This window comes from Corythoichthys intestinalis, chromosome 2 (assembly GCF_030265065.1).
Source record: "Corythoichthys intestinalis isolate RoL2023-P3 chromosome 2, ASM3026506v1, whole genome shotgun sequence".
Lineage (NCBI taxonomy): Eukaryota > Metazoa > Chordata > Actinopteri > Syngnathiformes > Syngnathidae > Corythoichthys > Corythoichthys intestinalis.
In genome coordinates this window covers 13,552,348-13,578,599 of record NC_080396.1, presented here as the reverse complement: position 1 = coordinate 13,578,599, position 26,252 = coordinate 13,552,348, and the positions used below count along the sequence as shown (strand labels likewise).

Sequence of the window (26,252 nt, the reverse complement as noted above, 5' to 3'; positions counted from 1 at the left end):
GTCATTTTTTGAAGGAATTGCAATTTCAGGTTTAAGATAAGAATATGACATGAAATCATTTGGGCCAACAGTCTTCGGTTTGTCGTTTTATATCCTATCCTGTGACTCTACAGGACCTTTTCCCGTCAGCATCTTGCTAAAAAAAATAAAAAGGAGGCCAACACCGGCATTGTACCGTGTTTGCACTCAGCCATTTGGAAAGGCAATTATTCAGCCTACCCTCGGCTGTGAAATTGCTGTCGAACACGATGCAGTCGTAATCACCGATAAGAGATGCACGATGGCCTTCTCAGCCAATAAAATATGCAAATTCATCCTTTTGTTCTACTCCTGTTTTATTGTGAGTTGATTTCTTTTTGTGTCTGAAAAAAAAATTGTGCTGTTAATTTTAAAAAAGCACTGATATTTCTGTATTTGTTTTGATAATGTTGAAGTGTTTTAGTGATCTCCTCCATGGTAGTGAGGTTTAATTTAACAGAAAGGACCACCTACTCACATTTTTATTGAATTACCTTCAGTACACAAATACTGTGCAGATTTTCCTTTCAGTGTGAAATTCAACCCACTTGTCAGATTTTAGCCCATTTTATTTGGAATTTAGTTCTTGTATATATTCTACACCAGGGGTCCACAACCGCCGGGTCGCGGACAGATACCCGTCCGTGGCGCATTTGCTACTGGGCCGCAGAAATAATAATAATTTATTAACGACTGCATTCTGGCCGAATTAACTTTGGCCTGGGCCCCTTAACACACCAATATCCCTGTCTACTCTAGATCAGTGGTCTCCAACCCGGTCCTCAAAGGCCCACTGTGGGTCATGGTTTTTGTTCCTGCCGATCCAGCACAGATAGTTGAACCAATGAGGTTTCTGCTAAAACAAGCAGCACCTGACAGCAATCAATTGATTGCACTTGTAAAACCCAGATTGGTGAAAAAGTGTTGTCATTTGTCTGGTTGGAATTAAATCCTGCAACCACAGCAGGCCTCTGAGGACCGGCTTGGAGACCACTGCTCTAGATATAATACAACAGGATAGAATGTAATCGTAGAAATCCATTGATTGGACTGCTAGCAGTACATCTTGTTTTGTATATGGCAGAAAACACTCAGGTGACTAGAAGTTCCCCTCTGAGACCCCCAATTTTGCCAAATTTCAAAATTGTCCTATATGCATGAGTGATACATCATTGGAAAGCTAAAATCTCAATTTTCTGGGGGAAGAAAAATTTTGAATAGGAGGGCATTTAAAAAAAAAATTTTTTTTTTTTTTAAACAGCAAAACCAGCACACGAAAGCATAATTAAAGACGCCATGATTTTAACGAGATATTATCGCGTACTAACCTCTCTTCGATCCAAAAACTCCATGTAGCATGTATCACCGAGTGTCAAGACACAGCTATGAATGGCCACAGCTGGATTTTGGGGGATTTTATGGGTGAAACATGGTAATATAACAACGGTCGCGATGCAGAAATCGAAGACATCAAGGAGTGGTCGAGATTTTCATTTTTTAATATATTTACTCTTTTAAATGTTTTTTTCCCATTTGTCTTTGTTTGGATCGATTATTTATCATCGAAAACATTGGGGGAAATGGAACAGTAATGAAAAAAATACAGTTAAGCGATAGTTATGAGGTAGAAATCCATGACTTTTTTACAGACGCCAATTTTTTCATTGTGACGTAATTTGTTTAAAAGTTTAAAATATACGAGTGTATAATTTCGTAGTCTTTTGTTTTTTTTTATTTTTAAACTAATATTAGACATAAATTAATGATTCTAAGCTAAAAATGACAGACATTTCGAATAATAAATACAATTACTTACCTTCTTTTTATGGCTAGGTTGAAACAAAAGCGGTTGCGTAACGTCTGTAAACAGGGGTTATCAGGGTAAAACGGACAAATTAAAAATAGTTCGGGGGCTTATTATCAAACACAACAGTTATTTTGGCTTAAAATACAGCAGTTTATTTTAAAGAGGGGTGCAAGAGCAGAAACTGCTTTTTCAGCCTTGTCTGTTTTCCGCCATATACAGTGTATGTGCGCTTGTCCTCAATAATAATGTATGACGTAGGGCGGGCGTATCATATTTGTTCCCGGAAATAATTACCCCCCTCATACTAGCATGACTGAAAAACAGACGTCTTTGGACTGATTTTTTACGGGCAAAAGGACACCTGACGAGCCAGAAGATGAGCCTACAACCTTTAAGAAAACAAAATCTATGCTACTTCCCAATCACTTAAGACCCATGAACTGCGAAGTGGATTCGTGACCCATTTGTGAATAAACCAAGTGATTCGAGCATGTCTGTGCAACAGGAGGATCAGTTTGTAGAGATCGCAAATGATGGCGACCTTAAACGACATTTGAGGCAACAACTCTACCGAGGTTCTGGATTAAAGTCATTCCGGAATATCCCGACATCACTAGGAGAGCACTGAAAACCGTGCTACAATTTCCAACATTGTATCTTTGTGAAGCGGGCTTCTCTCACTCTCCCATCAAAAGGTGGAAAAGCGCTATATAAGTATAACACCATTTACCTAGATGGGACCATCTCGTCTCAACGAAACAAGCTCAGGCCTCCCACTGACTCAGCAGGTGAGTTATATTTTCCCTGTACTTAACACGACGGGGCTAAAAACAAATGTTATTTTATATTTGCTGTATTTTTCTGCCACACGTTGCCTGTGTTCTGACAAATTTTGCATGCGCGTAACATTAAAAATGGCCATGAATGCAGCAATTCCAAACTAAACACTACAAACTTTCTTTAAAAAAAGGAATATTAACTTCCGTTTGATCATGGACGGACATGTAGAAAAGTTTATCTAAGACAAATCCTGCCATGTTAGCTGCTCACAACAACTGCACGCAGCTCTCTCACTTAACGACTTCGCCGTGTCGTTAAGCATTAATTTACGCCATTTTCGTGTTGCGCATGTATGTTTATGATGTAAATTGTTTTTTTTCTGTTGGATAACGTTGAGAGTCCAAATGAATATAAAACAGGGTTTTTTGCCCCACCACAAAAGCTTTGGGAGCAAAAGTTTATAAGGGTGCCAAATTTGACAGAACACCGGTCCGTGAAATAGAGACCCAAATCACACCGGTCCGTGGTGCAAAAAAGGTTGGGGATCCCTGTTCTACACTACATTCATTACACTTTATTTTTTGTCAAAGGTTTAATAAAATAAGCAATGTTTGATTGTGGAGACAGGCCAAACTAGGGGCCAGCTTTTATCACAGTTTAATAAGGTTCTGTACAATGGAAGCCAACATTCATCAGTTATTTAACTGGGTCATGACATTTTGAACAAATAAAAACATTGCTATAATATGGTTTAAAAGGATTCAAATTGGGAAAATATAAGATTTGCCAGCCTGGGCTCAAGCGCTGTAGACGTGTCCGTCGACTGTGCTCAAAGAGTGCTGACATCTACTCGTTACAAAATGGACGCTACGTTATCTAGCTTGTTTCCAGTGCATGCTGGTATTTCAAGGAGGGGAAGCTCAAAATGTGTCTGCCTGTGAGTGCTTTTTGACAGTGGAGCGGATCAGCGGATCCTGCTGCTTGATAGGGAAAGAAACTAGAGTACCAGAAGTCAAGTCTCCAAACACAAGCGGCTATAAAAAATAAAAATAAAAAAAAAACACCAGAAATAGAAGTTCGAATTTTCAATAGTCATTTTAATGAAGAAAGTGTCGATAGGATGATTAGGAAAGTCTCAGGTTCAACTCATAACAACAGAATGAAATTTGAAAATTTCTTCCCTCGTATGTTAAACAACAAGTTTGCCGAGTCACTCATTTCGCTGTCAATTAAAAAGGGATTTAGCCTCAGACAAATCATCCAATCATCATTGAAGGAATTCGCCCCCCTCGCCAAGCCGCAGAAAAACCGCCAGCCGAACGAAGTGCCGCTCCGCTGGCACCGCTCCCGCAAGCCAACCGCTGGGGGCCAAGATTCCGCGTGTTCACTCCCATGTTAACCCTTTGTACTGACTCCATGTTCCAAAAGTTTGAAGAAAGCTCACCGACAACAGGTTGAAAATTTATTCGTCGACAATGGTCAAAAAAACAAGGCAAAAACAGACGTCGAAGGGACCCTGCTGGATCCAAAACAAGGATAGATAGAAATGTTCCCGAGCAGCGACAGTTTGTTATCTGAGACTGAGTGTCCAGTCTTTTTAAAAGCTGCGGTGGAGTGGGCCGGGCCGAAGGTGTGACTGGGTGTTGTCTTGGGATCATCCCTCTGTGGCCGGTTTTGGGCGGTTAGGTTCATGCGTCATCCTTCGTGGCTGGGACGTGGTTGCCACAGCGACCGACGCCGGTCTTGACGTCCCTAGCGCCCGCTATCAACTTATCCTGGCTGGGCGAGATGCTACTTGTTTTAGGACAGAGCGCCCTGCTCTTTGTCCTGGAGTGGCCGGGAGAACTGATTGCGAGAGTTGGTGAGTCAATCTTGCTCGTGACGCATACATTGGGCTTCTGTGATAAGATGGCGTTGTGTATCTATGCTGCTTCTTTTCATTAAACTATGGTGTAAGTGCTATTTATTTTATACTAAGTGTGTTAGAGTAGTACAAACAGTCCTATAGAACATATGAGAACTGATACTATTTCCCGAATTCCCTCATCATCCAGAGAAGCAGAGCATTATGGCTAGCCAAGTCCCGCCCACTTTCCAGACCTCCAGAGGCGCACAGTGTCCGTCTTTTTTCGCAGTAGTGTAACAATACACTCGCAACTCTGGAGATGTACCAGCGTCCACAGTTTAAAGGACTGTGAAGCTGCATGAATGAATGAAAAATACGCTGCGTCGTAACCAGTAATAAAGAAGCAGATTCTGAGCAGAACTTGAGCCGTTGTAGCGCATATTTCGTCAGTGACATGTACACACAACATTATGCATTTGATCTCTTATTCTTTTACATTTTACGCATTTTTTCATCGCATTCTTGAAGAAATTGCCTCTCCTCATTTGCTATTCCTACACAAACTCGTCTTCCATGTGAACGAGGCTTCCTTCGCGTGTACGTAGGGAGAGGCATCTCTCTCTCTCTCTGCCCCATTTTCAGCACAGTTCCAACATCCATGAGAGTGGGACTTTGCGAACGCATGCTTCAGCAGAATTTCTTTCTGCCGTATTTCATGCACTATTACTTCATTAAGTAAAGCGGGGATTATAGGCATTGTTTGAATGCAACTTCTGGCAGCCAGTCACCTTTAACTGAGCCCTGGAAGAACCTGCGATCATACGCAGAAATTCAGTGAGCCATTGGTTGAACGGTAGCAAACCGCAACCCTCACTGCTGTTCGACACACCGTCTGCCTGTGGAGCTTCCCCGCGGTGCTACGTCACGGCTTGCCAGCGGTCGGCTGTTTTGCTTTGCCTTATTACACCAAGTCCAAGTAGCATAAAAAACACATTATCACCTGAGAGAGATGTATTTTGGGCATAAGGGGGTTGCAACTTGTAGGCAAAGCTTGATAGCCAAGTGAATGAGTAAGTTGCAATTGAAGCCGAACAGCCACTGATGTCGCTTGGTCATTATATAGTGGGAGGGGTGGGCCAGAAAGCCATGTTGTCAGTAGATATTGTTTAAGCCCGCCCAACAAAATCCTGCCAGCTGAGGTGAAATACAGTTTGTTGCTATAATTAAGCAGTACATATTTCTGTTTATGCACGTTTTCAGCACTTCTCTTCAACCACATACAGTGTATCACAAAAGTGAGTACACCCCTTACATTTCTGCAGATATTTAAGTATATCTTTTCATGGGACAACACTGACAAAACGACACTTTGACATAATGAAAAGTAGTCTGTGTGCAGCTTCTATAATAGAGTTCAATTTTTTCCTATCCAAATAACTCAAAATATAGCCATTAATATCTAAACCCCTGGCAACAAAAGTGAGTACACACCTTTGAAAACGTACATCCCTAAATGTCCAAATTAAGTACTGCTTGTCATTTTCCCTCCAAAATATCATGTGACTCGTTACAGGAGTGCTGTCGGCATTGCTGCAGAGATTGAAGAGGTGGGGGGTCAGCCTGTTAGTGCTCAGACCATACGCCGCACTTTACATCAAATTGGTGCGCATGGCTGTCACCCCAGGAGGAAGCCTCTTCTGAAGACGGTACATGTTCTGCAAATGAAATACACCTTAGCGAATTAGCTAATTAGCTTAGCGCTAACTATTAACACCTCAAAAACCACAACAATAAAGGATAAACATTACAAGAGGGTCCGTGTACTCACCTCCTATAGACGCACACGGGTCTTAGCAACACACTCAGGACATTTTTCAATTGACATGACTTGAAACTACAGCTGGAAATCTGAAAGACGAGGAGCAACGAACTAGCTCTCTTCCCCTCTCGCTCTAAAAAATAACGCGCACAGAAGCACGCCGGGTCGCGCCTCTGTTCCAGCCTGTCTCATACACAAATATATTTTCCAGTCTTTTGAAAAAGATTAAATCTCTCACTCAGTTACAGGCAGCATCTATTATAACGTGTGCGTCCGTTAAAGGTGCCCGGGCGGCAGACGTGTCTTGAATGATATATTATTATAATAGGCCCGAAAAGTGTGAGAGACTCTTTAGCTGCCCAGATAGTTACTCTGGACAATGTAAGTGTAGCCTCCAGCACCACAGTTAAAAACCTAGGAGTTCTATTCGACCCTGACTTATTGTTTAAAGCTCACATTAAACAAACCTGCAGAACGGCCTTCTTTCACCTGCGCAACATAGCCAAAATTAGAAATATTTTATCTAAAAACAATGCAGAAAAATTAATTCACGCGTTTGTTACATCAAGATTGGATTACTGTAACTCCCTACTTGCAGCTTGTCCTAAAAGTTCTCTAAAAGGTCTTCAGCTAGTCCAAAACGCAGCATCAAGACTTTTAACAGGAACCAAAAGAAGAGAGCACATCACCCCTGTGCTGCAGGCCCTTCACTGGCTTCCAGTCCAGTTTAGAATTAAATTTAAAATCCTCCTTCTTACATTTAAGACCATTAATGGGTTGGGGCCATCTTATCTCACCGATGCTCTGGTTCCATACCGCCCCAACAGAACACTCCGCTCTCAGAATGCAGGTCATGGTAGTTCCCAGGGTTTCTAAAAGTACTATCGGAGCTAGAGCCTTTAGCGACCAAGCCCCTGTTTTATGGAATCAGCTTCCAGCCAATATTAAAATAGGCCGAGACAGTCTGCACATTTAAGATTAGATTAAAAACGTTCCTATTCAACAAAGCTTATGGTCAGGCTAGTTGAAGTCGTAGTAGACTCACAGTTTAGTCTAAGCTGCACTAGAAGCTATAATGTTGGGGGAAGTACAGCCACTGAGTTCTATTTCCTTTTTCTCACTCTACCTACCACTTGTCTTACTTTATTTCTATTTTCCAATGTTAATATCTAGTTGTCTAGTCTCTTAATCACTAGTCACCCGGTGGCCCCTTTCCCCCCTCCCATCTGGGGAGGGGCTATTTTTCAGCTGCAGTCTCCTGACTGTCCGAACCCCTGGCTGGATGGATGTCCTCGTTGCTACCCCCGTCTCATCTGGCTAGATGGACCTCTTCTTGTTCCTTTACTCCACTGCATCTTTACGGAATGTAACTTCACCTGCTAATTCCCATTAGCAGTCCTGGTGCTTCCTGTCTATCCGTCCTGGGAGTGGATCTCTCCTGATTGTGGTACTCCCCAAGGTTTCTCCCAAAGAGTTTTTGGAGTTTTTCCTTGCAGACATGGAGGGTCTAAGGATGGGGGATGCCCAGGATTTGAACTTTATTTATTCATCTTTGTTGCTTCATTTGCTGTTTCTGATTGTGTATATTGCCTCTGCAAAGCCCTTTGAGACAACCTTGCTGTGATTTAGGGCTATACAAATAAAATTGAATTGAATTGCTTTCCGCTACGAGCGGCTGTCATAAAGTTATGAAGGAAAATCATCGTTTTTGAGCCTTTAGGAATCGTAATCGAATCGTCACGTGTCGAATCGCAATGCATGTAGAAATCGATTTTTTGGAACTCCTCTAATAGCAACTAGTCCAGAATAGACCTTGACATCATGTGTCAAGAAAGTAATCGTATCGTTAGATCAGCTGCATGTTCATCTAAGTTTTGATGTGCCTCTTGTGAACAGTAGAAGTGTTCAAACAAAATGAAAAAAAAGGAACATGTCCCCATTTTAATAACATTGTTTTCCTGCCTTGCAAAAGAGCTACAGGTACAGATTTGTTGTTCCCATCTGTGCAAGCTTAATGAGAATCCTTGACAATCTTAACTCACTGTGGCATTTTTCAAATAAAGTCAACACTCAAAGAGGATATTATTTCCAAATGTTTTATCAAAAAATATTTCGAACCTAAAATCCACATTAAAGGTTGTTTCAAAACAAAAATAAAGGGGATAAACACAAAGCGTGCAGATTTTGAATTCAATTCTTTTGCATGTCTAAAATAAGCAAATTATTCAAAACAATTCCGTTCAGCGGGAATTCCGCTCAACAGACGTCAACACAAAAAAATTAGAGGTATTGTTTTACTGTAGACAAAACAGTACCGAAGGATAATATGCTTTTGATTGTGGGTATGCTTTAAAGATTAATGAGAACCTCCTTGGCAAAGAATGTTCATGTTTCAGTGACATTGACCGAGATAGACGTCCAATTCATTTTGACTGGACGGCGAAATGGATTGGACATCTATTGCCGTCGATAGCAGCAAATGTGTTAAAGAGGGGAAAAAAATGCCTATCATGGCTATCGTTGATATAATACAACATAATTGTGTGTGTGTTTGTGTGTGTGTACATGTTTTACGAATGAGGGTGTTTGAAAAAAATCAATTTTTTCCAAAGTTTTCTAACAGATCCATGATCCTCTTGCGCTCTGCCTCTTTGAACTCCTCGCTCTTGCCATCCCCGATGCTCTCTGCGTACTCTGCAAATGAGACACACGCAAGTAATTAGCTTCACAAGTAACAGCTTGAAGATGGGCGCTTTCACAAATTTATGACGTCGACATCCAGCTCTGCTGGAAAGAGCGGATAAACCCGCAAAGTGTTTTTTTTTTTTTTTTTTTTTTACTTGTACCGAGAGATCTTTAGTTCATGGATAAAGCAAAGGGAAAGCACGCAGAACAGTGACTGAGAGTTGTAAATGTTTTTACATTTGCAATACTTTCTAATGTAAACAGGCTATCTTATCACAGGGACTAAAAGATGAACTGACACTGAAACCAGTTCTTTTGGGGTTGAAGAGTGATAATTTTCTATTGTGTGTGTGATTGCTGAGCAAAAAAAGAGGGTTGGAGTAGCTGCAGCCTCAGTGGGGTCTCTGCTGTCCTCTGAGTTGGGAATTACACATCACGCCCCAGGAAGAACAAAATAAATAAAGAAATCGTGTTTAAAAAAAATTTAAAAATAACAAGTAGAATCTTTACATCTTTGATATTTATCTTTAATATGAATAACACCAAAGAAATCAGGTCTCTGTTTTGCAGCACTCAAAAGCAGTGTTGTCACGGATGACTTGAAAAAGTAATGTAATTACTAAAGATGTCTCGATCGATCGGTCGGGTCCGATCACGTCATTTTCAAAGTATCGGAATCGGCAAAAAAAATATCGGACATGCCTTTTATATATATATATATATATATATATATATATATATATATATATATATATATATATATATATATATTTTTTTTTTTTTTTTTTTTAATTAAATCGTTTTCTAATTGTATTTACCGTTACAGACATAATATGTTACACTCATCCAGAGTCTTTAGTTTAGGCTTAAGGTAGGGTTATCAAATTCATCCCGTTAACGGCGGTAATTAATGTTTAAAAAAAATTATCACGTTAAAATATTTAACGCAATTAACGCATGCGCTGCACGACCCAGTCACGCATTGTCGCGTTCAATCTGTAATGGCGCCGTTTTACCTATATTTAGAGCTAAAAGGCAGCGTAAAATGAGTAGAGTGAATTTTGGCAGCCTTTGGAGCCTTTCTTTAATTGGCTAAAGCCTTACAATCCCTCTCCCTACTATTAGAAATATCGTGGGAAGCAATGTGGGGAAGAAAGGTAGTAATTGATCTTTTTCTTAACACCCTATGTTAGTTCCCAACGCAGAGAAGATATATCAATTGGTACCACTACGCACAGTCATGGTTGCACGTCCCATCATGCATTTGGGCAGAACAGTTAAAAGCTCAACAAATACACTAGATGGCAATATTTAGTCACAATATACAAAGTCACATTTATCCTTTAAGCAATATTGCAGGAGACCTACTGGAGCCTGCAAGGATCTGGGATTCACTCAGAAAACTGTGAAGTTTGGTAGTGGCAAAATCATGGTCTGTGGTTACATCCAGTATGGGGGTGTGCGAGTCTTAGCTTTCATATGAGCCATTTCTGAAACCAATTGCATAACTAAAAGTCAGGTTATTAGTAGAGATGTCCCGATCGATCGGGTCCGATCACGTCATTTTCAAAGTATCGGAATCGGCAAAAAAATATCGGCCATGCCTTTTTTTTTAATATATACAGTGGGGAGAGCAAGTATTTGATACACTGTCAATGTATATATTTTTTAATTAAATCGTTTTCTAATTGTATTTAACGTTACAGACATAATATGTTATTTATCCCAATATCAGCGGTAATTATCTTTTTTAAAAATGTAGCACGTTAAAATATTTAACGCAACTAATGCATGCGCTGCGCAACCCACTCACGCATTGTCGCGCTCCATCTGTAATGGCGCCGTTTTGCCCATATAGAGAGCTAAAAGCCAGCGTAAAATGAGTAGAGTGAATTTTGGCAGCCTTTGGAGCCTTATTTTAATTAATTACAATCCCTCTCGCTACGATTAGAAATATCATGGGAAGAAATGTGGGGAAGCAAGGTAGCAATTGATCTTTTTCTTAGCACCTTATGTTATATCCCATCGCAGAGAAGATAGAGTGGGGAGAACACGTATTTGATACACAGTCAATGGCTGTGTATCAAATACGTGTTCTCCCCACTGTATATGAATTGGTAGCACTACGCTCAGTCATAGTTCCACTTGTCATGGTTCCACTTCCCATCATGCATTTGGGCGTGGCCTTCAGTACCATTTACTGAAAGCTCAACAAATACACTAGATGGCAATATTTAGTCACAATATACAGAAGTCTTTCTATCCGTGGATCCCTCTCACAGAAAGAATGTTAATAATGTAAATGCCATCTTGAGGATTTATTGTCCTAATAAACAAATACAGTACTTATGTACTGTATGTTGAATGTATATATTCGTCCGAGTTTTATTCATTTTTTTCTTAATGCATTGCCAAAATGTATATGATCGGGAAAAATTATCGGGAATGATTGGAATTGAATCGGGAGCACAAAAAGCAATCGGAGCGGGAAATATCGGGATCGGCAGATACTAAAACTAAAACGATCGGGATCGGATCGGGAGCAAAATAACATGATCGGAACAACCCTAATAATGAGAGAACTATTGTTGAAGACTCAGCAGCTTTTGTAAGACAAAAACCATGTTTTCATGTAGAAGGATTTGATCATTACATACAGGGGTGCTGCCAGGGTTTTCAGGCCCAATGAAAAGATATCACTTTGGGCCCCACCACCAATGCTGGGACACACACACACATTTAGAGTATCAACTACGTAATTTCCTGCATTCTTGTGAATCTTTACACACTAATTTGTGCATTGTCTGCATTAATTTTAGATGAAAATATATTTATGTAAACATACAGCGTATGTGAGCATGAGCATATGAGCAATAATGAATACTCATATCATCTATAAGAAATGTACTGAACGCCATCTTTTACAATCTAAATATATTTTTATTAGAAATATTCTCAAAGCAAATACCATAATAAATTAGAATAAATGTTTTAACTTAACTATACTGCAGTATACATTACAGTATACAACTGTTTTAGTATGAAGAGATTGCTAAGGGTTTGCCTGCTGTACTGATTAAATGTAAGCTAAAAGTGGAGTAAACACTAGCTCGCAAACAATTACGGTATTGTCACGCGACAATGCGTGAGTGGGTCGCGCAGCGCATGCATTAGTTGCGTTAAATATTTTAACGTGCTACATGTTTTAAAAAGATAATTACCGCTGATATTGGGATAAATAACATATTATGTCTGTAACGTTAAATACAATTAGAAAACGATTTAATTAAAAAATATATACATTGACAGTGTATCAAATACTTGTTCTCCCCACTGTATATATTAAAAAAAAGGCATGGCCGATATTTAGCCTCATCTAGAAACTTGCGATCTCCACTATAGGCTACAGCTCTGAAGGGAGGTCCCTTGTTAACAAACTAAATTCAACTGATGACAAACTAATTTCAGTAAATTATTGACGAACTTGATTCAAGCCGATTTTAAAAAAGAAAATTTCCACACCAACTTTCAGTTCCAACATCTGTAGGATACCAAAAAATGCTGTCATTATTTGCAATTCATGTTTTTGAATAGGCGAATGTCGCTCATTGAGGCCGGGAAAATCCTGTATTTCTTACAAAGTGAGGTGGAACCTCCCGTCGGAGCTAAGATAACAAGTTATTTTCAGCACTACACTGACACAAGATAGCAACCTTCCTTTGTGAAGTACTTTGTCACATCCTGTTGGCCTTTTCTACCCATCTCCTGTTTTGCATTCTTTTTTTTCCTCTTTTGAAAAGCCGATTTTTGTTTTGAAAACATTTCTGCAGTACCTTGATACGCGCACTCCGAGTCATTGACTAGTGTAAATGAGCACCGCTGCTCCCAGTCTGATCGAAGGAAGGGCGGACCAAACCATTTAATGAAAATTCAGGGGTTTGGGGGTGGTGGCTGGCAATAACTATGCTCTCTGGGTGTTTACTTTTTGCCAAAAACAAAACAAGAAAAATAAACCCTTCATTTTATTCCTATTAAAATTATAATAATTAATATTTAAATTTGCAAACGATTACCTAATGTTCTAATTTTCTTTGTGGGGCCCCATCAGGGCATGGGCCCTTAGAATAAGTATGACTTTTCACCCCTATACAGCGCCCCTGATTACATAGAGAGTAGAGGTGCAGTGATCACAAATTTCTGTCTGATCACCATTTTGAAAAGTCAAACACGCCAATCTCGATTTTTGCCGATTTCAAAGACAACAGTATTCACCTTGAACATTTCAATTAATCTTGTTTTATTGGAAAATGTTGACTATTCCTGTGAAATAAGACTGATTTTAAGACTGCATATGGAGTAGTTTTCTACTACTAGATTATATCAGGTCTCCAAGTCTTTCTATTTTCACATCGTAATATCTTTTAATACTGGAACAGTTTGAATGTCAGCCAAATGTGAGCTTTCATTAAACAGGTATTATCTGACTGAATTCACTCACAAATGACAGAAAGTAATGGGGCCATCTAGCGGCTGCAAAATAATTAACACACACACTGAGTATATAGAACACCAATACAAATTTCACTAACCCTAACCTAACCCTAACATTTTTTATACAAGTATAACAAAACTTAAAATGGTTATAAAATTCTCAAATTTAGGCTAGATGCAAACAAATCACCAAATTCAAAGATAATCACCTATATTTTCCGAGTCAATAACAATATTTAACTAATTAAAATTCAATATAAATTTTTGCCCATAATAGCAACTTTTTTTTTTAATTTAGTGCAAGCTTTCAACACCTAATAAATCACTCAATTTTCACTTAATAAAGTGTGTTCCAAAATGTTTGACATAATTTCTTAGGCCAATAATTTTGACAATTTTTGTTGGAATGACCTCAAATTTTCACAGCTTGTGTTGAAACGTTTCAAGTTGTTGTGTGTAACTTTTGGCATTTCTATCTTTTCAAGTTAAGAAGCTCACTTAAAAAAAAAAAAAAAAAAGGCATTTTGTGTTAAGACTATGCTCGGACTCAGTCACCGAAGACCGTGCAGCGGGCCTTCTTCACAAATTTTGCAAAGGCACCAACTGAACTGAAACAGAGAATTACAGCCACACTGGAAACTGTTACCGAAGACATGCTACAGAGAGTTTGGCACGAGCTCGAATACAGACTCGACGGATGTCAAAAAAATTGTATGTCGAAGCGATTGTATGTCGAGGTACCACTGTACATGTGCGCATTTGTCCGTGAGAGTCCATGAATAAAACATGTCAGTGTACATCTAACCTAATAATTTCTGACAGGTTTGATATTGAGAATTGAATAAAGTGTGACAACAATCAAAGATATGTGGGCACATAAAGTAAATACAGTATGCAGACAATGCACCCACACGTAAGCACACACAAACACTAACTTGATGCAAAGATGCAATCAAAAGGCGAATGTAACACATTTCTACACACAATGACAGTTGGAGCATCGCCATGCTGTTGGCACCAGCACGCGTGACGGATGGCTCTATCTACACAGCTACATGCTCGAGGGCCAGAGGGGGTGTGAGTGGAGCCTCTTCAGCTTTTATCACACAATGATATAGAAACGACAGATGACACTGAAAAACAAACATAGCTGCTGGCTTCGGGCCTGTTTCTGTTTCACATACTGAAGTCGGTGGGTTGATTGGTGAACTAATAGTTGTGATTGTGGCACAATGGGAAGACAAAGCACGTCTTCTTTTTAGTACTGTATTTATTATGCCTTTACATATTTGACTGTTATCTGCCAGATTCTTCTTGATTGTTTATATACAGCAGACATGTCCAAAGTGTGGCCTGGGGGCCAAATGCGGCCCGTGGTCAAATTTCATCCGGCCCCCAGCCTCTATCATAAGATCAATAACGTCTGGACCGCACACAGACTTAATAAATTGGTCAGCAGTACTGCTACCAGCATATGAAGTAGCTTACACACTAAAAGCTGCTCCTCATTTACCCACTAAAAAGCAGCAGCACTTTAAGCAACATTACCCCGTGTGATCCTTGACTTCCAATTTTCTAAAATGGCAACAATCAACAACAAAAAACGTTGACTGCGATGGCTGACGCTTCAAGGATAGGTGGAAATTGGACTATATCTTCAATTAAATACGCAACAACTGTGTCTGCCTCATTTGCAAAGAGACAGTTGCTGTTTTTAAAGAATTCAATGTGAGGCGATATTACCAAACAAGACAGGGTGACATGTACGACAAGATTACAGGGAAAATACGCAGCGAGAAATTGAAGCAACTTTTGAAGCTAGTTTAATTTCAAAGCAGCAGTATTTCACAAGAGCCCGAGTCGAAAGAGAACACTAGCTGCGAGATTGTTGAGATTATTAATTTAAAAAAAAAATAATAAAGCAAATGTGACACACAGATTGGCTTGCTAAAATGTGCTTAAATATATTGTTCTGTGTAAAGGACGTCAGCCAAGGTTGGCCCCCCACATTTTTACCACGCCAAATCTGGCCCCCTTTGCAAAAAGTTTGGACACCCCTGATATACAGTGTATCACAAAAGTGATTACACCCCTCGCATTTCTGCAGATATTTAAGTATATCTTTTCATGGGACAACACTGACACAATGACACTTTGACACAATGAAAAGTAGTCTGTGTGCAGCTTATATAATAGAGTTAATTTACTTTTCCCTCAAAATAACTCCAAATATAGCCATTAATATCTAAACCCCTGGCAACAAAAGTGAGTACACCCCTTAGAAACTACATCCCTAAATGTCCAAATTGAGTACTGCTTGTCATTTTCCCTCCATGTCAATGTCAGGTGACTCGTTAGTGTTACTAGGTCCAGGTGTGCATAGGGAGCAGATGTGTTCAAATTTGTAGTGCAGTTCTCACTCTCTCATACTGGTCACTGAAAGTTCCAACATGGCACCACATAGCAAAGAACTCTCTGAGGATCTTAAAAGACGTATTGTTGCGGTACATGAAGAAGATTGCCAACACCCTGAAACTGAGCTGCAGCACTGTGGCTAAGATTTTCCAGCGTTTTAAAAGAGCAGGGTCAACTCAGAACAGCTCTCGGGTTGGTCGCCCAAAGAAGCTGAGCGCACGTGCTGAGCGTCACATCCAAATGCTTTCTTTCAAAGATCACGAAGATCGTCGCAGGATTGCGGTCAACATTGCTGCAGAGATTGAAGAGGTGGGGGGTCAGCCTGTTAGTGCTCAGACCATACGCTGCACTCTACATCAAATTGGCTGCCAGGAGGAAGCCTCTTCTGAAGACGGTACACAAGAAAGCACACAAACAGTTTGCTGGAGACATGTCAACAAAGCACATAGATTACTGGAACCATGTCCTATGGTCTGATGAGATGAAGATTAATTTGTTTGGTTCCGATGGTCTCAGGCATGTGTGGCGGTGACCAGGTGAGGAGTACAAAGATAAGTGTCATGCCTACAGTCAAGCATGGTGGTGGGAATGTCACAGTCTGGGGCTGCATGAGTGCTGCAGGTGTTGGAGAGTTATATTCCATTTAGGGAAACATGAACTCCAACATGTACTGTGAAATACTGCAGCAGAACATGATCCCCTCCCTCCAGAAACTGGGTCGCAGGGCAGTGTTCCAGCATGACAATGACCCCAAACACACCGCCAAGATGGCCACTGCTTTACTGAAGAGGCTGAGGCTAAAGGTGATGGACTGGCCAAGCATGTCTCCAGACTTGAACCCGATAGAAAATCTTTGGGGGATCCTCAAGCAGAAGGTGGAGATGTGCAAAGTCTCAAATATCTGGCAACTCCGCAACGTCGTCATGGAGGACTGGAAGAGCATTCGAGTGGCAACCTGTGAAGCTGTGGTCAACTCCATGCCCAGGAAAGTAAAAGCAGTTCTGGATAATAGTGGTGGCCACACAAAATATTGACAGTTGACATGTTGTAAGTTAATATTGACAACTTTCACTAAGGGGTGTACTCACTTCTGTTGCTCCGGGTTTAGATATTAATGGCTATATTTTGACTTATTTTGAGGGAAAAATAAATTAACTCTGTTATATAAGCTGCACACAGACTACTTTTCATTGTGTCAAAGTGTCATTTTGACAGTGTTGTCCCATGAAAAGATATACTTAAATATCTGCAGAAATGCGAGGGGTGTACTCACTTTTGTGATACACTGTATAATATTGGACTTTATTTCCTCAAATTTTAAACAATGAAAGGTTATTTAGAGGCACAGTCGGTCTGCATGAGAGATAAGCAAGCCCAGTAATTAATAGTAAGTGCCACCCACTGTATCGCTTTTGTAAGAATTTTTACGCGGTACAGGCCAAAAGTTTGGACACACTTTGTCATTCGTACGTTTTCTTTATTTTCATGAATATTTACATTTTAAACTCTCACTGAAGGTAATAAAACTATGAATGAACACGTGTGGAATTATGTACTTAGCCCAAAAAAAAAAAAAAAAGTGAACTAAATGAAAACATGTAATATTCGAGTATCTTTAAAGTAGCCACCCTTTGCCCTGATTACATTTTTGCACACTCTTGATGAGCTTCAAGAGGGAGTCACCTAAAATGGTTTTTGACTTCACAGGTATGCCTTTTCAGGGTTGATTAGTGGAATTTATTGCTTTATCAATAGGGTTGGGACCTTCATTTGTGTTGCTTGAATGAGGTGTTCCAAACTTTTGGCTTGTACTCCCTCTATATATTATAAATCCAAAAAAAGGAGACAGACAGAAAAAAATTGCATGTGAAGCATGAAAGAAATGATAGAGGATATCAGAGAAGGAAGCGTCACACTAGTCAACAAGAGATACATCTCATTTGAATCAGACTAGGGCAGTGAACAATTTCCAGTCTCTTTTGGTAAATGAACATGATTAAAAGCATTTTTATATTTCCTGGATGGTATTTGTGAGGCAATACAATTTGAGTAATGATCTGAAACACTCAAAAGACAGATAATCATGAGAAAAAAAAAAATCTTAGAAATGTGATCATGTCGAAAATATTGATTAAACACAAAAAAATGTAACGTCTGTCACACCACGCGTGTATGTAAATACTGATACACTGGAAACTAATGGAACAACCCGAGATACTTTTGACTAGCTGAAAAAGCACTGGCATTTAACTCACTGCATGCCACTTGACAACAACAGACGCCCTATTCATTTAACTGGGAAGACTGACTGTGAATGAAGTTATGTGTCTTTTCAATTCATTAAACAAGATTATTTCAGCTGAGACGCACATGAAGGTCTAGTCTATCCCTTTAACTATAGCCCCTTTCACACACATATCCCAGTAAATTCCCGTGTAAGGTGACGCGGGATATACTCGCGCCATTGCTCTCACGCATAGAGTGATATGCCGGGAATGACGCGGGTTGGACACGTTCACAGACTTGTCCCGTGTTGCCCACTCCGCGCTCTCTGTGCGGGGAGGGCTGCTGGCGCGATTTTATAACCCGAACATTACTTCATTTTTGGTCCGCATCGGCTGTCATATTCTGTTGGTCAGATCGTGTTTTGTTACAGAGCCGGTTGTGGGAACATTCCTGATGTCATACCTTCAGCCAATTGAAGCTCATCAAGACTGTATTGAAGCCCAGGCGATAAGAGAAGGGTGCCGAGATATTAACTTGCTGGGCGCCATTCGACAGCTTGTACTCTCGAATTTTGTGCATTTGCTAGCTTGTTCGTCTGCCGCCCTTGTTTTTAAATCCCCTACGTTGTGCAGGTATTTGAATGTATTTGATTTGTTGTCTCATCGGTTCTCTGCCTACCGCTTAGGTTAATATTATTGATCCCCGTCGACCTACTGTCACGGACCCATTATGTTATTCCCCCTTTTCCGTGATCGCGTGTATTTTTGTTTGTATTTAATAAACCCTTGAACGCTTCCCTCCGTTGTTTTCTGCTTTGAGGTATAACCTTGTTTCCGCAGTTGCAGACTTTAACATCGATAACAAAATAAACCACACATTTCCAAAGATGGACGATGGACTCTTTTCCTCGGCTCTACGATCTAGTAGCAATTCAATTTTGTTATGTTTTCAGTTTAATTTAGCTATTTCCAGCGTGCTATGTTGAGATTTGCGATGTTTGTTTACTGCTTTTTGTTGTACTGCGAAGAAAGCGGAAGTGACGATCAGCCCGCCATGATACTTACGTCATTAGCCATCGTGCTGTGACCAGTGAATTTACCACCTGCTTTCACACACACAGTTTCCCGGAAAAATCCCAGACATTGTACTAAGACGCGACTCGGTAAATGTCTGCATCATCTCCATGTCAGTCGACCCGGGAACTTGCTTTCACATATAAGGGCTGCCCGTTTAAATCCTGGGAGTGTATGTGGCAGGGGCGTAAGAAAAATATCAGGAGTGGGGGAGTAGCAGTGTGGAACGGACTAGTAATTTTTAATGGCACTGTACATAAAATTTGTTAATAGATTGCAGTGTTAATTTTGGCAACCCTTTTAGTTTTTGTCTTATGGACCGTTTACATGGTGACGCTGCGACACCAAGACGCAACGATTGTGTTGCGGAATGGCCTCGCCTTTACATATAGTGACGGTGAAAACGGAAAGCGAAGATGCAAACTTCTAACTCCGGCCTCCAAAGCGGAACGATTCAATTGCGGGGATTGCTCCCCAACTATATGAATGGAACGCTCCCGCACCGATGAAGACAGCACATGCACACGTCACTTTGGGCATGCGTAGTCACTGCTACTAAACATTCAAAACCGCAAACATAGTGGAACGTCAGCTTTAATTTGCTGTTTTTCATAATGTTTTTAATTCAAATATATTTTATGCTCGCGTTTTTTGGACAGATGGACGCCATTGCTTCGAGTGTGCAGGTATGTTGTCTTCTGGGCTGAGGAGGTTGTTGTAAAGACAGTGAGTGATTGGCTGTCGCCTTGTAAAACTGCACTGCCCCCTAGGGCCTGGCATGAATACTACATCATTTTCATGCGGAATTGCGACATCTTTCGAGTGGAGACGGAACCAAGCTGGAACCATGTGAATACAAACATGAAATTTTTTGTATTCTTGGAGCGTCACCATGTAAACAGACCCCTAGTCTTTTGGACGAAAATACTTACTAGTCTTAGTCATATTTTAGCCATTTTAAAATGTGTTATTCTTTGTCTAGTTTTAGTCAACAAATACTCAAACTGTTTTCATCTGTAAAATTCAAGAGTTTCCGTCCAAAAATAAAGGTTTCCAACCATTTTAAAGAAACTTTGACAGACAAGCACATATTGTAGCCTCTACAAGAAGAACACGAACTTTGTGATGATATTACACATTCAGCGGGAAAAGTTTTCAATTAACAGACGTCACGAACTGTATGTAAAATACGTTGTCTAAGAGCTTAAAAGGAAGCTCGCCATGCTAAAGTTTACGCAAATGCTAAAAAAAAATGCTATGCTAACGCTATGAATTATATTTAGTGTGTGATGATCACTCAACAAACACTTTCCCATTCACATGCTCATCAGCTACTGTTTTCAAACATCTTTAATATTTATCTTTAATGTGAATAGCACAGCTTTCCCATTTACTGACTCACCTCTCATGATGTGGCGTACAGTTTTGACAGATCCTCCTCTTAAGTTGAGAATTTGTTGAACTCTCTGCTGCAGCTAAATTTAGGAAGACAGGCCATCTGGGTTAAAAATTCTGAGACAAAATTGACGGGAAAGAATCAAATCACACCTTAGAAAGTGCCACTGAAATTCAAATACAAGGAGAATGAGGAACTCAAACTAAATCTAAACATAAACGAGACAATTGTCCGACAGGCCATCAAGTGTGAAATTAGGGTGCGATTTACTACTCTACTACTCATACTCTGGAACGACTTATGTGTGAAATTATGAACACATTATTATATCATTTCACATATTATTTTTACACTAAACCGCAAGAGAGTGCTCAAGGCCTGTTTTTCAACATGGGCAGCAACTTATAAAAAAGAAAAAAAGCACCTGAGAAGGGCTTAACAAAATGGCACCGAAAAAAATAATCATATTCTGCAGATTACAAGATGCAAGTAGTGAAATATGCAGCCGAAAACAGTAAACGAGCAGCAGTGTAACATTAGCATACCGTACACTTTTTCCAGCACATTCTTCTCTTTTCTATTTTTATCATAAATTGCCTTTCAAGACGACATATCTGTTCTTGGTGTTGGCTTTTATCAATTAATTTCCCCCATAAATGCGACTTATACTCCGGTGCAACTTATATATGGCGGAAAACACAGAGAGGGCTGAAAAAGCAGTTTCTGCTCTTGGACCCCTCTTTAAAATAAACTGCTGTATTTTAAGCCAAAACAGCTGTTGTGTTGGATAGAACAATATGTTTATATTCTGCAGTATTTTAGCAGTTTCATTGCGCATTAAGCCCCCGAACTATTTTTAATTTGTCCGTTTTACCCTGAAAACCCCTGTTTACAGACATCGCGCAACCACTTTTGTTTCAACCCAGCCATAAAAAGAAGCTAAGTAATTATATTACCTATTCAAAATGTCTGTCATTTTTAGCTCAGAATCATTGATTTATAATATTTAGTTAAAAGAAAATGACTTTTAAAAAATTATTTACTCGCATATTTCAAACTTTTAAACAAATTACGTCACAATGAAAAAAATAGTGTCTGCAAATAAGTAACAGATATGTACCTCATAACTATCGCTTTATTGATTTTTGTTACTGTCGCATTTTCCCCGATATTTTAAATAATAAATAATCGATCCAGAGAAAAATTGGGGAAAAAAGCTGCGATTTCTGCATCGCGACCCTTGTTATATTACCATGTTTCACCCATAAATTCACGTGTGGAGTCCCTCAAGGGTCAATTCTTGGACCACTCTTATTTAACATCTATATGCTTCCCCTAGCTCAGATAATGGAACAGTATGACATCTCCTATCGCACCTATGCAGATGACACACAACTCTACATTTCTGTGTCCCCACACGATTATAGTCCCTTAGTCTCCCTGAGTAAATGCATTCATCAAATCAATGAATGAATGTGCCATAATTTTCTCCAGTAAAATGTGTAGAAGACAGAAGTGATCATTTTTGCGCCAAAAAAAGAAAGGTCAAAGATAAGCAGGCACCTTAGCACAATGTCACTTACAGCTACAAATCAAGTCAGAAACCTTGGCGTAATTATTGACTCAGACCTAAAATTTGATAGCCATCTAAAGTCCGTCACTAAATCTGCTTATTACCACCTAAAAAACATAGCCAGAATTAAGGGGCTTCTGACTCAACAAGACATTGAAAAACTTTCAGCAGATTGGACTATTGCAACGGTATATTTACAGATCTTGATAAAACTGTTAGCTCCTTTAAATCAGGGTTAAAAACGCTTTTGTTTAGCACTGCATATCCATAACTGTCTATATATTTCATTCTATTTGCTTTCTATTCGTATCTCCATTGCTGATTTCAGGTATTAGCAGTAGTAGTATTTTTATTTTTTATTTTTTTATTTTTTTATTCTATTCGTGATTAAATGCAATTTTTATGTATAATTTTATTTACTATTTCGATTGTCTTTGTTTTTACGTTCTATTGATTTTAATGTGGTTTTTATGATCTTCATGTGATGTAAAGCACTTTGAATTGCCTTGTGTTGAATTGTGCTATATAAATAAATTTGCCTTGCCTTACCTTGCCTTGCCTAAACCCCCCCCAAAAATCCGACTGTGGCCATTCACAGCTGTGTCTTGACACTCGGTGATACATGCATGGTGTTTTTGGATCAAAACAAGATAAGTATGTGATAATATCTTGTCAAAATCATGGCGTCTTTAATTATGCTCTCTCATGCTCTCACCGACAGTTACGGTTTCGCTGTTTAAAAAAAAAAAAAAAAAAAAAAAAAAATGTAATGCCCCCCAGTTCAAAAATTTTCTTCCCCCAGAAAATTGAGATTTTAAGCTTTCCAATTATGTGAATATAGAACAGTTTTGAAATTTGGGGGTGTCAGAGCGGAACTTCAAGTCACCTGAGTGTTTTCCGCCATATATGTTTTTTTCCCCTTTTCGTTGCGCATTTTTTGGCTAGTGCGACTTATACTCGGGTGCGACTTATAGTCCGAAAAATACTGTACAAACAAAGCCTGTAATCTGGGCTGTTTTGAGTACTTTAACATATTGATGAAATATTTTGGAAATGCATTTTTCTTTACATTGATAAACAAATCAAGTCATTATGAGGATGTTAGTACCTGTGTCAGCCCTGAGTTGCTGATCTCGACCATTATGTAGCAGATGGACTGAAGAACAAAGAGTCCAGCATCCAGTCGACGCAGGTAAAACTCATCTTCCATGTGGTCATCCAAGATTTCACCACGGCGAACCATCTCCTGTATATACACGAACATGTCAATGACTCAGCAACAATCACGTTCACAGTTCAAACTTTTATGGCATGTCCTCCATATTACGGTAGTTTAGCTACATCCAGGCCCTCTCCTCTTTCCACTTTCAAAATAAAACGAGACATTTATTTTCTTCCAACTGTCGACCACTAAAAAACCAGCGAGCGTGAATACAGACTGGCATCCACAGGGAGCCAGACAAGTCAAACAAATTACAATTCACCCGCTTTTCTTCAGTTCTGTAAACACCAACAACCAGCTGAAAAACAAAGAGATACACAGAAAACCTGCAGTGTTTTAATTTAAGTGTTGTTTTGCAGCCTTTCCACAAATCCATTTGCGCCACTGACCAGACACACTAATCAATTGATTTCACTGCTAAACACCACACATCCAGTCCACACTCTGACATAGGCACACTTGCATAGTTATCCATCTTAACAACCCCGTCAGTATGCCAATAACATGGTGCTGCCAATATGCGCCCAGGCTACATTAATCACTATTAGCGATTAAGCAGCAGATGTGACATGGAGAGAGGAATTGGAGTCATTGAAGCGCCACATCAACAATTCGTTTAAACTCTGTAAGTAAATAAAAATATGTCTACAGAGTCTTTTGAGCAGTGTTGTCACTAATGCATTACTGTAATGTGATTACTTTCTTTCAATAACGAGCAATCTTACGCGTTCATTTTCAATCCAACGCATTCAGTTTTCCAAACCAGTAATCTGTTTAAAATTTCCTTAGTGTCTGTGCGCTACTATTTTGTTATTGCTACATAAAGTATGTAGAAAAAAAGAATATTGTCGTCATGTACGAAGAGCATTTTGAATAGAAAATGTTAGAAAGGTTCCCACTACGCATTCGTTTCCATGGTAACAGCTCATAGTTACTTCCTGTTTTGGTCTCGAGTCACACGCGCAAAGTGTTTTGGGACTGAGAAAGGCGTGAAGAACGCGGGTGCACATTCGTGCCGAGTGCAGCCACATGTTGAGATGTGCGAGGGAATGTTGATCTGTGCGCATTCATGAATGAGTTAATCACAGCTTGAAAATTAATTAATCGTAATTAATCGCAATTAAACGCAATTCAAACCATCTCTAAAATATGCCATATTTTTCTGTAAATCATTGTTGGAATGGAAAGATAAGACGGATATATACATTCAACATACTGTACATAAGTACTGTGTTTATTACAACAATAAATCCACAACACGGTATTAACATTAACATTCTTTCTGTGAAAGGGATCCACGGATAGAAAGACTTGCAATTCTTAAAAGATAAATGTGAGTACAAGTTACAGTAATTTTGATAGTTTGTATATTGTGACTAAATATTGCCATCTAGTGTATTTGTTGAGCTAAACGTAATGTTTGAATCGAGGATTATTTTGCATAGCTATTTTGATTGGGAATGCCAGATCTCTTTGCATTGAGCGCTTTTCTTTTTGTGATCATTATTTTATTTTTGAGAGATAGGAATATTATTTTTGTTGTGCTTTCACTAAATGATACTCTAGTTTCTTACATGCTCTTAACTGCCCAAATGCATGATGGGAATTTGAGCAACCATGAGTCACAGTGGTTGCTGCAAATGGTATATCTTCTCTGCGTTGAGTACAATACATGGTGTTAAGAAAAAGATCATCTCCAGTTATTTTTACCCATGTTGCTTGCCACAATAGTAATAACAGTGGTGGAAGAGATGCCACCACTTATTCCATTAAATAGTGCGACTCCAATAAATGCCTGCGTTACCAATTTGCCCTTCTTGGTAATTGTGCAGTCAATTTGCATTGTTATACATTGGCACTAATATGCTGTTAACCCGAACCCCCAAACTCTTCAGAATTTTTGACATTAGTCTTCGAGTTAGCGGGAATCCATGCAGTTTGTCAGTTATTTGTTAGGGGCAGTTTACATGGCGACTCTGCGACACGAAGACGCAATGACTGTGTTGCAGAGTGGCCTCATGTGCATATGGTGTCGGCGAAGACGAACAATTCTGAATCCTGCCTCCAAAGTGGAAGAATCCGATTGCAGGGAACTGACGGGGGCTTCCTCAGCATGCATATCAAAGGCTCCCGCGGCACGAGACCGCGCTGAAAACGTCAGCACTCGTACACGTCACATTGGGCATGCGCAGCTGTGCTACTAAACATTAAAAACAGCAAATATGGCGGAACGCCGGCTTTAATTTACTGCTTTAATAATATTTTTAAATTAAATATGTTGAATGTTTCCATTTTTGCGCCTTTTTGAACAAAAGAAAAATGCCATTGCTTCGAGTGGGCGGGCATTTTTTTTGTCCGGGCTGAGGAAGCTTGGTGGGGTCAAAGTGCATCATTCTCTGTCGCCCTGTAAATCTGCACTGCCCCCTAGGGTCTGGCATAAATACTACATCGTTTTCATGCGGAATTGCGACATTGTTCGAATGGAGACGCAAATGCAAATTTAAAAGTTTTCGTATTCACGGAGAGTCACCGTGTAAACGGCCCCTGAGTTTCAGGGCTCCGGAGTGGTTAAGCTAGCACGAGTCAATGGTGGTTGAAGTCAACTCCATCGACTAAGTACCCCTGCTAACTCGAAGATTAAGCCTCAAGTGAAAAATTCTGATCTTCACCTTTAAATTCAATTATCGGAAAGTCATTTAAATGCGATCATATTTTTTTGTTGTCATTCTTATGTTGAGGCGGCAAATGGAGAAAAAAATGATAAAATGTAACTGATAAATTACTTTTAGAGTAACTTAGTTACTTTGATAATAAAGTAATCAGTAAAGTAACTAGATTACTTTTTTGAGGTGTCATCAGTAATCAGTAATTACATTACTTTTTCAAGTCATCCATGACAAC

The 26,252-nt window shown here is 39.5% G+C and overlaps 1 protein-coding gene across 1 annotated transcript in view; it reads right to left on the bottom strand.

Annotated features, from left to right (window-relative positions):
• Positions 1-7,063: 7,063 nt before the first annotated feature.
• Positions 7,064-26,252, bottom strand: part of ctnnbl1 (catenin, beta like 1) — a 116,358-nt gene continuing 97,169 nt past the window's right edge. The window contains exons 14-16 of the mRNA XM_057827759.1: positions 23,238-23,375; positions 20,563-20,635; positions 7,064-8,964 (exon numbers count right to left, since the gene is read on the bottom strand). Of these exons, the coding sequence (XP_057683742.1) occupies positions 8,867-8,964; positions 20,563-20,635; positions 23,238-23,375 (309 nt within the window). The 3' untranslated portion in view covers positions 7,064-8,866. The remainder of the gene's footprint in view (positions 8,965-20,562; positions 20,636-23,237; positions 23,376-26,252) is intronic.